Source organism: Manacus candei, unplaced genomic scaffold (genome assembly GCF_025592945.1).
Source record: "Manacus candei isolate 608988 ecotype Guabito, Panama unplaced genomic scaffold, ASM2559294v1 h1tg000081l, whole genome shotgun sequence".
Classification (NCBI taxonomy): Eukaryota; Metazoa; Chordata; class Aves; order Passeriformes; family Pipridae; genus Manacus; species Manacus candei.
The window spans coordinates 3,331,940-3,348,051 of record NW_026138129.1 but is presented as its reverse complement, the minus strand read 5'-3'; the positions used below and the strand labels follow the sequence as shown (position 1 = coordinate 3,348,051).

Genomic DNA, 16,112 nt, shown 5'->3' with positions numbered 1-16,112 from the left:
TCAACAGGAAGGAACACTTTCTCGTCAAGTTTCATGAAGAAATCAAAAAAGTACGAATCTATAGACAGATGTAGACAGTAGAAACAGTATGTCCTGCTTCAGGTCATATCTTAGGTAGAGAGATGGAAAAATATGATCTGTAGATGAAGGAAACAAAAGATTACATTAGTTGTATAGTTTTCAGGGACAGAGGGAGGAAAACGTCCTCCGGACCAGAATGCATGTCTTTGGTACCACGGCTGACTATGTCATGGCGTACAAAAGGTGAAACAAGATAAATGTATTGACACCAGTTTGTCCTTTTTTGAGTCTATTCCTCCGCTACCGTGCTGTGAGCAAGACAAATTTGTCATTTACTGCTAAACTTACTACTTAAAATGTACAGAGGAGGGTATTGTTAAAGGTGAATAATGGGGACTTTGAAATTCTTCATGTGAGTTTCTAGTTTTACGTACAGTAGAGGTGGGTAGTTAGATCTTCTGAAAGGAAACCTATTACTGCATTTGCAGAACTCACAGGTTTTAGAGGTATGGTAAAGCTGCTGTATGCTTTTTTTTTTTAGCCATATCTACTATTATAATTATCTCTCCTTGCTAACTCTGTTTTAAATCCCTAGGGTGTTATACAATATAATTACCACTGCAGTGTTAAGATAGTGATAAAGTAGCTGGAATTTTACTTAGATGTTCACTTTGAAAATAAAGCTTTCCTTACTTTTAAATCAGTTGGCTTCCTGTGAGATTGAAGACTCTGTAAAGAATTGTAAATGTGAGGAAGCTAAAGTCTTGCCAATGAACTTGAGAAGTGTGATTTCACGAGATACATGCAAAAGAAGCTTTTGGGCAAGGGAAGACCCACTTGGTAGTGTGTAAGAAATGTTAAATAAATCTAAATAAAAAACTGTTTACTTCAGTTCATCTGGTGGCTTTTTTTAAAAAAAAATGATATGTGAATTCAATGCTAAAAAATAAGAAGGTGTGTTTTGAGGATGTTGCCTTCCTACTTTTGCATTACTCAGCTTTTTAAGTAGTTGAAAATATTTCAGAACAGAATAAAACAGGTGGTTGCTAGAGCTTAAGAGAGAGCAGAGCTTTTATCTTTTCTAACATGATGCAGGTGAGGCTTTTGGGACCTTATTCCCTCCTGATAAACTTCAGGGAGGTGCTGAACAGTTCTTTAGATACTCGTATCTGCCTAAAGCGAGTGGCAAAGTTGCAAGATACTCAGGAGGCTAGAAGCTTGAACTGGATGTAATTATGTCATCAAAATTCAATACATTGTATGGAGTCTTGTGGAGACACCAGAGATGTGATTAAATAAGAGGCAGGTGAGGAAATGACTGTTAGTCATAAAAGGGGGAAAAAGTATTCTTGAAGATGTATAAAATGATTCAGCAGAATCTGAAAAATCCCAGGAGGCTTATCAAGCAGATAACTAATTTCAGGAGTTGTGTATTTGGGAGAATGCTTGTAGTCAGCTGCACTAATATGTTAGGAAGGAAGATAAGTTGTGTTCTATCCATAGTTAGAAGTGAGAGAGAATGGGTGAACTGGAGATTTGATCTAATTATTTTGTTATTTAAGCAGTAGTCCTTCAGTTTTGCCAAATACCAGATAAATGAAAAGAGTTGCTCCTAGATAATGTGTTACAGAGAAAGGGAGTTTGTAGACCTGATCAGAAGTTAAAGAAAACTGGGAATACTTGTTATTTCATGTTTTCCTTCTGATGTTTCTTCTGAGGTCTTAGGGAAAGTATCTAAGACAATAAAGAAGATAAAATGCTAAGAAGCAGAAGAAATAGTAGCATTTAAAGAGCCAGTGATACTGCTGAGTTGATGTGACTGACTGTCCCTGTCCTGATGTTTGTCACCTTTACCACTGGCTTGAATGTAGAGAAAATAAAAACCTATACATGCAAAGAAAACAAGATTTCAGGTGTCTGATCCTGTAGCGGAGTAAAGACCTTGAGTCGATAGGTGTCTTCATTCTCTGTAAAGTTTTAGGCATGATAGATAGCTTAGGTTTCACACCAGCCAAAACTGAGTGGTAGTCCTCAAGTCAGCTTATCATGCTATCTATGTGTGTTCTCAATGTTTGACTTTAAAGTGTCACGAATGTGACATAGAATTGTTTGCAAGAGAAAGATTAAAATAAATGTTCGTTTTCTCCTGTGAAAACTAGGATATCTAATATTAGTGATTATGTTCTGCATGAAAGATATATTTCAAAAGGAAATTTTCAGTACAGCTACTCAGTAGCTGCCAAATAGAAATAAAAATGACCATGCTGCTACTTATGCTTCAGTACTTCTGCAGACTGCCTAGCTTGTTTCAGTGTAGTGTAAATTAATGGAAAATCTGAAGAGAATGAAAAGGAAACAGAGTCTGCCAGAAGATAATAATATTTGTTCACAGAGATGTGCTAAAGAATTTCTTTATATACTGCAGCCAGTATAAATACTGCTTGTAGTTCTGAGGAATTTGTGCTCATTGCCAAAATTATCAATATAGAAGGAGATGAGGATTTTTTCCTCGAACTATGATTATATGATGATGAAATTTGTGTTTTTCCATTCTAAGCAGGTGTTAACTACCAAATTGGGATATAGTATACCTGATAATGTCTGTTTCCAGTGAAGAAATAACTTGTTCTTGAATATGCGTTTCAGAGATATTTTGTTTCTGACATTCTCCCCGTCCCACAGCTTTTCAAGTGGTGAAATCTCAGCCGTTAATCATTTGCCAGAGAAGAAACTGATTATGAAACAGAGGTTATATGAATCTCCTGTCTGCTGCTAGAATTTCAAGTTACTTCTTCTTTCTGTGGCTTCCTTTGTTTAGATGAAAACACAAGATTTCTGATTTTGATGTCATGTTAATTCTGAAGGTTTTGAAAGCAGTTGTAACAATTGTAAGGAAAAGACTGGAGTTACTGATGCCTGGTTTTACTTTACAGCCTATGCTATCATAAGTCTTAATGTTTAGGGAGCAGTCCTGTTTAAATGTTAGTTTTTAGGTTTGAAACTTGTTTAATACATTAATTTTAAGCAATTCTGCAGGGATATCGAAATAAACTCATTGAGAACATTTTTTACTAATTGGGATTCCATACGTTTTGAAATGTGGGATTTTTTTTTATCCTTACAGCAGTAATTTAGATACCAGTTTAACAGTTTTAGAAATAAAATGTAACCTCTTGTTAAATGTGGTTTTTGGTCAAACAAGAGAAAGCTTTGTGGCCATTCTCAGATTATTATAGTTTAGTGACAGTAACCTAGATTTGAATCAAATTATTCTTTTTTAACTGCCTTGTTTATAACTTCTGAACTACATCTTTCAAGTAAATACTTCAAGGTGTGAGTAATACAGGTGTAAATGGTATAAACAGTACTTACTAGTCCACCCTTGACATTCCCTGGTGCTGTTGAGAAGTTTTTCATTACTTTGAAATGAAGTAGCACGACTTGTGGGTGTATGTAGAGATTGCCCAGGATGCCGATACTGCACTTGTCTTAATTTTTTCATTATCTTGCTAGGGGTAGTCAGTAAAACAATATTTATGAGTTCATGGTCACACTGTGTGCTCAGTAGCTGCACCTTTGAGTTATCCTGTTTCTCATTGCTGAAAGATGCACCATTTAATATCCAAATGCTGTAGTTAATCCCATAACTAGCAAAAAGTACTGTAAAGATGCATTTTTCTATTTTTTTTTAATGTTAGATAGAGATTTGTAAATTTTGTTTTCCTTTCTGCGTGCTTAATTATAAAAAAATACATAAAAGAACTGTTTTTATACATCCTGTAAGTGTTCTAAAGAGCTGCACGTAATTTTTACTTTAATAACTGAATTCCATAAGTAGAATGACTAGGTGGTGAATTTACAGATATGAAAGACATTTAAGTTGGGTGCTGAAATTTTAACAACAAAAAAAAAAACCAACCAAAAAAACCCAAACAAAACAGAAAAGATTAAAAAAAAGAGTAGATTTTTCAGCTACTGTGATGTTCATGAGGAGAAGAAGAAAATGGCATTAAGATTTGGGAAATAATAGAAAGAGAAGACTGTCATGCTAGATCATAATCTGTTACTGTATTTGATGCCTAATATACGTTTTTCCCCCCACAGAAATTAGCAGAGTACGGAAAGACATGTATAACGACACATTAAATGGTAGTACGGAGAAGAGAAGTGCAGAATTACCAGATGCTGTGGGACCTATTGTACAGTTACAAGAGAAACTATATGTGCCTGTAAAAGAATATCCAGATGTAAGTATATCTTTTTAGTCCCTAAATTATTTTTTGATCCTTGTGGTCGTCTTTAAATGTAAGTTTCATGTGATGCTACCCTTGGATCACACCAGGTTGCTTTGGAAACTTCTTAGGGAATCAGTGTATATTCCACTTGGCTTGATTTGCAGTGAGGGGAAGAAGGTTGTGTTAAACAGCAAACTAGTATGGATTACTAAGCCATAGATCTGAATTTTCTTTTTCATTCAGTACTGTCTGTCCTGAGACACTGTGTAGTGAATTTTATGAGGAAAGTAGTTCTTGGGAAGCTATTTTTTCCTCTTGGTGTGTCTCTAAAAGTCAGTTGGAGAATGCTTAGAGGCCCATTTAGAGACCTTTTGGAGACAGTACTTAGTCTCAATTACTGTTTGTCCCATACCTGTGTAACCAGTTTTGTTGCATATAGAAGTGTCTTTATCTTAGGCTTGGTTGTCCTGTCTTCCTTCTTTTCCCCGCCCTGCTTAAGCAAAGCTCGTTGCTTGCCTGCCATGTTCTGTTCTCCATTAAGTGTTCAGTTCTATTGTACACTTACCTTCTGAGGGAGAATAGTTTCATTTTAACTAGAAGAATTGTTTTGAGCTTCTCTGGTCTGAATGGTTTCAAACTACTTGGGAAAAACAGTCTTGTCAAAATCTACCCCAACTACCCCAACCATTTTCATTGATCACTGACAAAATAAGAAATTGTGTTATTCTTCTCTAATAGAACTTAAAGGTTCTGTTGCAATGGAGGAGTGCAGGGTTCAAGTAAAGGCATTTGCACACTGATGTGGTATAAAGGGGAAGAAAGTACAGAACAGAAAAAAATGGAAGTAACACTTGAGTATTTCTGTGGCTTTTCTTTGTGTGGTTAATTAAATTAAGCTCTCCAAATTGAGTTTTTATTATTTCAGTGCTGCTTACAACATACAGGCCTCTAAATTAAACCTGATTGTGCTCCATTAAGAAAGTTAAGTGCAAGTCATTATTCAGGACAGAATATTTAGGCAAATGTCTCTTCTCCCTTTTCAGTTTTCACAAAGTTGTTTTGCTTTGGAGTTAAAGTGCCTCTACTGGGAAAAGCATTCAGAGAATTTGTAGTGGCAATAAGGACATCTCTCTCCTGTTCCATTGCATTTTTCTTCCAAATTAAACATGTGTATCTATATACATATATGTACCTGCATACATACCCCCATACTAAAAACATTGATTCTTTTGAAACTCCTTGGAATTACAGATTTTTGAGAGGAACTATGCTATGCAATTCCATAAAGCCATGTAAGTAGCTCCGGACCTCGATACCTGCATATATCTTGGAGTTATATTACTTAGTGACTTTTTAAAGCATTGCTTAGTAATTGAAATCTTGGTTTCATAACTTGCAAAGCACTCTTTGTGAAGAGTTGCCTTAGTTATTTGTTGTAGTTGATGCTTGCTGTACGAGGACCACGAGTAAGAAAAAAGATATTGGATTTCCCATAACTGTTTTTGTTAAACTGCTGTTCTAGAAGTCAGAGGTTTAGTACCTTAGCTCTTCACTGTCAGTTAATTATCAAATATAATGTAAATAAGCAGGAAAGTTACTGTGAAAGCACTTGTGTAACTTCAGGTTACTTCAGCTAGCTCTTTGTGTGCCTTAAGAAGAAAGTCCTTGAGGAGTTCACTAATTTATTTTAATAAACTCTCATACATTCAGAAGTTGGAGAAGCTTGTGATTTGTATACATGTGACCTGGAATAAAAAGTAGTTGCTTCTTACGAAATGATGTGAAATGTGTACTAGAAACCATGCAGCTCCTACCACTGGCAGTTCAAGCTTTATTGGGGAGCCAAGGCCAGTGTTCTCTCTGTGCTCCTGCTTGTGTACAGGTTGTCTGTATTTGTTTTTAGCTACTTGGAATGGGATCTGTACAGCCTCAGTAATTGGTTAATGAACTAGAATATACCACTACATAAAAAAAAAAAAAAAAAAAGCTGTGATTTTTGTATGGAGGCCCTTTCTAAGATCTTTCTGCAAGTTAGAAATCAAGTGACCTGCTTTGAATTCAGGCTAACATGGCATTCAGAAGGTCTGGAGTACAGTGATTCTAACTAGTTTAAAAAAAAAACCAACCAAACAACAAACTCACTTTAAAGTATTAATTTCACTTGCGAAGTTAAGTTAGCATGTAAAAATAAAAATTATCACCTATGATAATTTTCACAGTATTATGTGAAACTTCTTACATTTAGCAATTAATTGTTACCAGATATAGGAAAGACATGCTATACAGACTATCAGAGTGATTTTGTCAGGTGAATCTAGTTAATTCTTTCTATTGCTATAGTTTTCTTCCAACTTTTCTACCTTAAAGACATAAAGTTGGATAAACACAAAGTTGCTCAGAGTGACTAGAAACTTTTTTCTTTTGTATATTTAGCGGTATTTTTATTTACAGAAATTTAAAAAAATAAAATAATCATTGAAATTTTATGTTGTTCTGATAAACTTCTACTCTGGTAAATATTTTTGACATAGGAGTTTGAACATATTGATTAGTTGACTGTAGTGAATAATGAACAGTAGTAGTACCATTTTGTGCACAGAATCCTCAATTACTTATGCACCATAAAAATAATGGTCTGCCCTAAGTTTAAACAAACATGTTTTATATATGTGTGTATAAACATCCATGTATACATATATGTATAAAAGATGAAACAGTAAATTTTCGTATGCTACATCATGTTTATTTACTGTTTGACTATCCTCTAGTTGCCCACACAGAGTAAAGAATATATAAAATTGAATTTTAAAGCTAAAATAAATATATAAAATCCCCTATAGTCCCTTAATTTATTTTTTTATTTATATGAGTGCATATTGAGTATTTTTATCTTAATATTTATTCAAAGACCATAGGTGATGCAAGTTTCAACTTCCAAAAAAAATTGTCTGAAACAGCCTGTAGTTTTTAAATTCTGACCATTTTAGAGTCTGAATTTCTACTTCTATACTGGTAATTGGAAGGTATGCAAAAGTCTTGCTAAACAAGGGGTAACTTTCTTTGGTATATTGTGTTAATAAGGAGCATTTTTCCATGATGTAATGGCAGTCCCAATTGTGTAACTGTTGGGATGGTCTGCTTTCTGACACTTTTTTTTTCATTGCAAGCTACAGTTAGGCAGTGGGGTATATTTGTATCATTTTCTTCTAGCACCCTTGAAAGGTGTTTAATTATAGGAATTTTAGTATTAGAATTGAGATTTGAACTACTTAGATTTCCTGAAACTTGAGAGAGAAACTGTGCAAAAGGCACCCAGAAAGTGAAATTCCATTACTTGTCCATATTTTGCCCTTCAGTTAAAAATATATTCTCTACAGTGTAATGTTTGTACTGTAGTGTAAGTCTTTGGTGTTACAATTTGAAGGCATTTCCAATTCACAGAGAAATAACCTCCATCAGAGTTTAAAAAAGTAAAAAGAAAAGATGTCAGAAAAATTATTGAGCTTTTAAGAAGCAGAAGAATGGAGGATAAGCTATTGTTTGTAGATGAATAGTTAATAGTCTTTAGCATTTCTTATGCTTCAGATAAATGATTAATATTTTTGAATTTCCCTGAAGAGCTGAGACTAAACTTTCTGCCTGATATCAATTTAAACAGTTTTTGGAATTAGTACCTACAAATGTTGAACTGAATAAATGTTTTTTTCTATTATAATCATGGCTTTATTATTAATAAGTACCCTGTTAGCTCTGATTAATGTGAAATTCTCTGTTGGAACTCTTCTGTGCCTCTTCAGTAAAAATGTAAGAACTCAGTAATTATCGCATCTAAAGTAGCATGTCCTTTGAGTATACTGAAGCTCAAAGGGCAGCAGTGATAAACAGCTTGTGCGTACTTTCTGACCATTTTAGTTGAAACTGTTTAATTAGTACAACAGAACGATGAACACGGGGATTCATTTTACTATGGGGAACTTACTGACAAAACGTTTAAATCCTTTTTCAATTTGGTAATATCAGAGTTTAATAGCATCCCTAATATGGATTAGGAAAACGATAACATCATCTTTATTTATTGTTCTGGTTCTTTTACTTAAGCTTTTCATTCCCCAGTGGTAAACAGGGAAGGAGCTAAAAGACCTGGCCTTGTTTACCCTTGTAATGGGAAGGAAAGAGAGAATATAACTGTTATCTGTAAATAAGCTTGGGCTACAGAATACTGGCAGTGCTGAAGGAAGATTTGGGATGGAAGTACAAATGTATAGGAAATAACTAAAGTAGTTTGATCACAAATTTTGTCTGAGTAAGATCATTGGAAAAAATTCTAGTAGAAGTAGCGGGAGCAAAAAATTTAATGTTGAATTTGAACTTTATATATTCATGAGAGGCTTTACATGCTGTGGTTGCACATGGTAAGGGAATGGATTGAGAAAGGGCCCCTTTGTTTAGATGCTGATAAAATGGAGACATGCCTTAATATTTGTATGAAGATTTTTTTACTCTTTCTTTATAACATTTTGTTAGATACCCTTCCATTACTGACTGATTCACCTATTGACAGTGAGTTTTTCTTAAACCCTGCTTCACACTCAATAGCTGTTTGTTTGTTTCTTTCTTTCTTTCTTTCTTTCTTTTCTTTGGCTTGGTTTTTTGGTGGGTTTTTTTTTTTGTTTGTTTGTTTTTCATAGCTGAAAGATGACAGACATTGTCATAATTTTATTCAGAAATATGCTGGTCAAATCTCCAGAACTTGTACTCAGAGGCAGAAGAATGGAAGACAGTCTAAAATACATTGGAATTAAAAATGCTGTCGTTTAGTCCCTGATAGAAATCTTATAGGCTCAGCTTCGGGAGAGCAGTACCAATTAACTTGGTTCCCGTATCTCCATTATTTCTTCCCTGTTAAACTCTTCAAGAGTTTAGTGCAATTAAGTTAGGTGATTACCTTGTCATTTATCTGTTAATGTTCTTCTTCCCATTTGATTCTTACTTTCAAGTTTTGCTCTTTGCAGATTGTGGTTTTGTGTTTGTGTGTGTGTGTGTGTGTGTGTGTGTGTGTGTGTGTGTGTGTGTGTGTAAAAAAAAAAGAAAAGGAAGGTAGGATGGAGGTAAGACAAGTAAAGATTTTGCCAAAGCAAATGCTATTTACTCTGCTTCCCGTAATATTTTTCAAAGTAAATTCCGAAATCTGGGAGAAGAAATGAGTTGCTTCTGGTACTGACACACAAGTTGAACATATTTGTCAGGACACTGTTTTTATGGTGATGTTTATATTAGTAGCTTCTTCAAATTAATGTCATAAGATTAGACTTCTAGTTTTATATACATGTTTATATACAAGCTATGTCCAGCATATATATGACAGTTCTAGCAGAAAGTAGTGGATTATTTTTCTTGTTTGACTAGTACACAGGTCCAACTCATAGGTGTAGGAATCCTCTAATATGACATAAACAGCTAGTGCTATACGTTTGGGAGCCTCTGTTCCCCATGGATGAAGAGGAGTGTGTGTGTATATGGGGAAACCAAGTGCTAAAGGAGAATGGTAGTCTAGAAAATTAGTCCAAACAGTTTGAGGGTTCCTGTTACTTTTCTCTGAATGAAATATCTAAAATTATTCTAATAAATTAATCTTATTAAAATTGTCTAATTTTGGGAATTAGGAAATTTAAGGTTGCAAAGAATGTGTCCAACTGAACTTTTGAAGAGCAAATCTAGCTGTCAACATCCATCATGCTTGTTTTTGCTCACATGGTGCCTTTCATTATGGCTCATGTCATTTTCTGTGGAGAGTCAGGCTTTCAATGGGCAATCTGTTTGATCTGAGCTGTCTTAATACACTCTTTTGTTTTGAATTCTGCACTTTATGCGCATACATTTCTTTCTTTCATGGACTACAAAAATGTTTGGGTTCATGGTTTCAGTTGACTGTGTACTACAACTCTTGTGTCAGTTTGTGCTTGCTTTTGCTTTTCCCTCAGAACTTTTGCTTTGGGTAGTAGCTCCTGCAATACTTAAGTATGGAAGAGTTATGTGCAGATACAAATAATGGAAGGTCAGCTGTGAGGCAGAGATATTTGTGGGATATTGATTTTGTTTTACATGGAGTTTTTGTTCAGTCTGTTCTTTCAAAGGTTTATTGTAGGAAAGAAGGCTTTTGTACAGAGAAGAGGAAGTGTTTAAATATGATCTTTCTGCTTGCTGTTGTGAATAGGTCAGGTATGCTTGGGTACACCTGCTGAGCTTGTTTTAATGTCTGGTGTACTTCAACTAGGATTGGGGACTGCAGTGAACATGAAAATATATCAAGTGCTAAAACCATACTTAAGAGAGCAAGGTAGAGTTTGTGTTTAAAACACATATGGGAATTTGCAAATTACTGTTCAGGCATCAGAGTCCTAAGTAGTTGTATTCCCTTGCTCAAAGTCAAGAACAGATCTTCCGTTTGCTTCAGAGAGCTGAAATGGACTCCTGAAGGATATGGGGCTGGTATTTGAGAAGTACAGTGTTTTAAGGAAGGAGGAGATAGAGAGAAAAACCCTTTCTTGAGCATTAAGACGTTTTTAAACCTTTTTTTCCCCCCCTCTGATTAGTTGACAGAGGAAACCTAGAGCACTAAGTGGCAGTACTTTCCCCAGAAACTCAACCTGGGAATTATGGTACCATGCTATCTGCCTCTGTGTCATTCCCCTACCCCGTCCCCACCCCCGCAATGGTCAGTTAGCTTTTGACAGATGTGTTAGATATTTTTTTCCTTTTAGTAGCTCTGTAGTTTAGGTATTACTGTTTGTACACTCAGATTTTTATGGAACTGCCCTTGCAAAAGTAATTCAGTGATTTCCTGTCAGAGGTCAGCATGAGTTCAGTAACTTCATACAAGTAGATCAGTGAAATGCAAGTCTTTGCTAATTGTATTTGCTCTCTGTTTTACCAGCATAAGAAGGCAGCAAGCCCCATCCTGAATTGCTATTAAAAGTAGTTTTGAGTTCCAGTCAAAACATCAACTTGATATTTTCTTTGTATCTCTTGTAAAATCAGGTAAAAATCAGTTTACATGTCCTCAATACTAAAAGGTCTGTTGTTTATTACTGGAGTAAGTCTGCCCACAAGCTTTGGGAGTGCATGTTAATTTTTTTTAAAAAATTGCTTTTTAAGCAATATGGTCAAGTTTTTTAAAAAGGTGGTTTTAGGTTATGCTGTTTCTGAAGTTCTTAACTCATTAATACATTAAAACATGTATATTACTTGTCAAGGAAAAGTTATCAGTGTAATGTTGCATTTATAGCATTAATTTCTGATCTGAATTTGTTCCATAATTCAGAAGAACCAGGGTGGTTGTTCTCTGCATTTTTGTCATTTCAGTTACTTTGGTGTAATATTAATTCATGGTTCTAAGCTTTTATGTTTCATTTCTCTATCTTAAGAGCAATGTAGTCAATTCTGTGAAGACCCTGATTCTTCTTGAAATTTGCTGCACTACTTTGAAACTGAGTGAATTTTTTTTCATTCACATACACTCAGTATTTTAAGAAAAATAATGCTGCTTGATGAGCAGCGGGTTTCTTTTTATACCTTACTTGCGCTCAGTTTTCTCTTATTGCACAGCATAGTGCTCCCTCTCAATAGGAAAGCTCATGCACCTGTCCAAATTGTATGCATTCATCCACCCAACACTTCAGTTGCTTAGTTTGAGTAATGCTTTTTCAGAAGGTTTCTGTTTCTTTAGAGTACTGACATAAGTGTGATCAATATCTCTCAGCTATGTGGTTTGTAAATAATCAGAACATACTGACCTAAAAATTCAAGTTCACTCTAGCTGCAAATATTATGATCTGTGCTGTCAGAGGACACTGAGGGCTTTGCCCTGTTGTCAGTGATACAGGGACTGCTTTCTCTGGAAAGATTTTAAGCTGAATTCTGATTTAAAGTTGTCTTAAATATGCAGCAGTTTTATCAGATTCTTTTTTTTCCTGTGAAAAGTACAGGTGGTTTAAAAATGTGAATGCTGCATTAAGTAGATATCTCCGTATTCTTGTTCCAAATTTATTATCATGATTAGTGGAAATGACCAGTTATCTTGCTAATGTATCTTAAGTACAGATGATAATGAATACATTATTCAAATTAACATATTAAACGTCTGGGTCATACTGTTTAACCTAATTGCTTGAATTTTATAGTTTGAACTCATTTGACTGCTTGATTGCTGTTGTTTTTAAAGTGAATGTCCCTTGCATTAGAAGTAAAACAAAGTTGCTGTCACTCAGCACAAGTACAAAAATAGTATTTCTCGGGCTTTGATCTCTTTAGATTTTTTCAAGTTATTCTAGCCAGAATAATATTTTGCATATTCTTTTTTACTTCCAAGCAAACTTCAAGTGCAAATGTTGCCTTTGAGACCTGGAAAATTTATAAACAAGCACTTGTGAGTCTTTGTGGAGGATTTCAGTTTCTTCTGTGTATCGGTTGATAGGCAAACTGAAATGAGAGAGACATGAAACTCTGGCTTTGTAATATAAGTAGGGCCTGCCAGGTAACAAATTTCTATATCCCAAGTCACCACAGACAGGTAGATTGGCACGTAAACTTGAAGTACATCTCAAAGCTTTATGATAACTCTTTCTTGTGCCATTTCTCCTGTGGTTAATATGAGGTAGTTCCTCTTCTGTTGCAGTGTCTGTGGTGGCGCTGGTCATCACAGGACTGCATAAAATGGTAATACCAGTCTCCTTACTTTAAAAGCCCCAGAATAAAAGGCAAAAGCTAGAAATGAAACCTCAATGCAGTAATTGTTGATATCCTGCTCTTTGAGTAGTGTTGTAGTTGTAGATGTTTAGGATAATAGATTCAATGTGATTTGATATCTAAAGGTGCTGCTGCTGCTTATTTATTAGACTGTAATGCTGCTCATCTGTACTTCGTGATGCTGGCTGAAGTGCATAATTTTATAGTGCTTATGTTATGAGACTTGTACACTTAAATGCTGACAGTTAGGTGGGCTTTTTAAGGTGTTTCAGTGGCTTTTTAGTTTTGACTCATTTCTCTTTTTACGCGTTACTTTCTTACAGTTAGAGCAGGGAGTTAAGCTTTTAGGAGAAGTCATTTAGAGCAAAGAAAGTAGATTAGACGTTAAGACACTAAAAGAAATACTGAGGACTATGCTTTGAGCTGTCTTCTGTGTTTCTGACCTGTTCTGCTGTTCTGGGCTTGAATTTTGCAAGCTTACTGATTCTGGCATATAGAATACATAGAGAATGCTTTTTGTAACAATCGTTTCAGAAGGTGAATGAAATTATTTATTCAATTTTTTACTTAAAATAAGGTCAACACTGAGAAATCTATTTATTATTTATTTTTTAGAAGAAATAATTCTACAGCAGCAAGTAGACATTGAGAGCTACTAGTCTTACTTTTGTACTTGGTTGAAATATGTTACTTAAAGTCTGTAGTAGAACAAGAAATGCTACCAATTATATAATCCTACTGGGTTTTACTCTAAACTTTTGGGAGGGGTATTGCTTTTGTTTTGATGAAAAAGTTTAAAATTTCTTTCTATGACGTTTCAGTATTTTCAGGGCATGAAATTCTCTACCTAGTTTGGCAAATGAACTCATAATGAACTTAATGCAGTGTAAACTGTGCATGGAAATTGATGGTGATGTACAAAGCTCCTGTGACTAAGCAGGATGTTTCTGTTTAAAATGTGAAGTTTTGTAGTTCTGATTGTTGAAATACTTAAAGTATTTTCAGTATATTTAAATATAGAAATAGGCATTTCAGAAGTTGATTTGTCTTAAATGAGAATTCTGATTCACCTTCACCTGTGAATTCATAAAATTCAGATTGTTTCATTAAAGAGCTTTTTGTCTATGGATGAGATTGTAACTGTGTTGCCAATACTCAAATGTGTGTAAAAATTAAATGAGCAAAGCAAAAATTATCTGATACCAGTTGTGATTATAAAGGTCAATTTAGTCAGCTAAATTAAACAATTAAAATCAGTCACATGAATAAAAAGCATGTTTATATTTGGGAATGTTAAATACCTTAGCTCGTCACTCACTCCAGAAATTTGATAAAATGCATTTTTTCCTAAGATATCTTGCTTGAATATGAAAACTTTCATCATAATTGTAATTGGTAATGCCTAACCGTCATCCACAAAACAATACTTTGCATCTTTATCATGGGTTTAGTTACTCTATTGCTTGGTGTGGTGCTTTACCACTTTCTTTAACTTTGCTTGTCAGTGTGGTATTGTGGAGGAAAAAAATAGTAACTACTATTTATATAATACAACTTTAAGGCCTTCTGATTTGGGAGTGTACAATTTTTGTGTTTCCTCCCTTCCCATCTTTTAAGGTGAATAATAAATATATTTTTGCAAATTAGAATTATAAAAGACTGAATAACTCCTCTTAAAAGCTGTTGCCTGAAAGGGATGAAGAACTTTTCTAAAGGTCCAGTAACTAGTAAGATAAAATGAAGTGATTACTGAGCACCTCTCCTTTATGTAAACTTGAGTATAACCTCAAAGCCTGGTTTTGCACCGTCAGTTCTTCCTTTTGAGAGGAGGAAGAATGACTGCATTTCTCTGGTAAATTAAAAAAAGGGAATAATGTCCCTTAAGTATAAGAATTTCCATTTCTGCTAAGTATTTTTAACTATAGTATCACTATCTGCAGTGGTGCTCCAATTTAAATGTATCTTTCTCACTTCTAATTACTGAGAAATGGAAGTAGTCTACAGCTGAATTGCCAACTTTAAGTGCCTTGGGTAATGTCACATGTAGTCACATCTAATTAAAAGGTATTATTATGGAAATTAGTTGTTGGACTGTATATCCTGAGGATCCTTTGTTATTGGAATATGAGTTTAATGATGTAAACTGAGGCTTAGAGGGCACTGCTGGATCCTACAATTAGGTTTTGGAGACCGATTTACACACAGCACAACTTGTTAATTCTCTAGATAAATGTGTCACGATTCCCAAGTAGAGCATGGAATTGAACAGTTTTTACTCATCTCCCGGTGTTATTGAAACTGGTGTCTTGTCACTGTTCTGAGAACCTCATCTTAGTGAATAGGATGAAAGAGATTATTCACTATCTTGCTTAAGCATGCCTGCTATTAGATTGTTCACAGGATCTGATTTCCTGAGAGAGTTTCTGTTAACAATCTTTCAATTACTGTTTAAAGGTTTTTATGACCACTTAAAGGAGGGAACTACCAAATGGTTCTGTGGGCCTTTAAATAATTGCAAATGGGACTCTTAATGATAACAGAGATTCCCATTTTAAAACCATGAAATTGTTAATTTGTCTATCTTTACAGCTTTCTCACTTATGTTGATAATTCTAAGCAATTTAAAATCCAATTATTTCCAAAATATGGCAGTAATTAGATTAGTGTTTTTTACATGAACTGAACATGTAGCATAAAATTCATTTTGAGGGATATTATTTTATAGATATTTGAAGTGGAATTGAAACTACATGATTATGGTTTTCTTTAAGCTTGTGGCATGAGGAAAAGGGTTAATGTTAAAACAATCTTAAATGTAAAGCAAACGTGACTTTAACACAGTTTATATTATGTAGGAAAAGTATTGAGAAAGCGGAAGTGAAGCAAATAGTGTAAATTAAGATAGTACAAACAGGAGGGTTTCTAACCTACTAGGTGAAGATACAATGTTGCTAATTAAACATGCAAAACCCTCAAATTGCTATTTCACTGAAGATCTGAAGTTAATATTTGTACAAACAACTACACTATTTATAAACAGTAAAAATTAGTTCAGAAATGGGGGGAGGGAGACCATACCCAAAATACTTTTTGCCTTGAGTGTGTTTGACA

At 34.5% G+C, this 16,112-nt stretch overlaps 1 protein-coding gene across 9 annotated transcripts in view; it reads left to right on the top strand.

Moving 5' to 3' along the window:
• The window catches only part of QKI (QKI, KH domain containing RNA binding), a 155,994-nt gene that overhangs the window by 34,585 nt on the left and 105,297 nt on the right, over window positions 1-16,112 (top strand). For all 9 annotated transcript variants that reach the window (XM_051811275.1, XM_051811273.1, XM_051811272.1 and 6 more), the window contains exon 2: window positions 4,126-4,268. In XM_051811275.1, coding sequence (XP_051667235.1) covers window positions 4,126-4,268 — 143 coding nt within the window. The remainder of the gene's footprint in view (window positions 1-4,125; window positions 4,269-16,112) is intronic.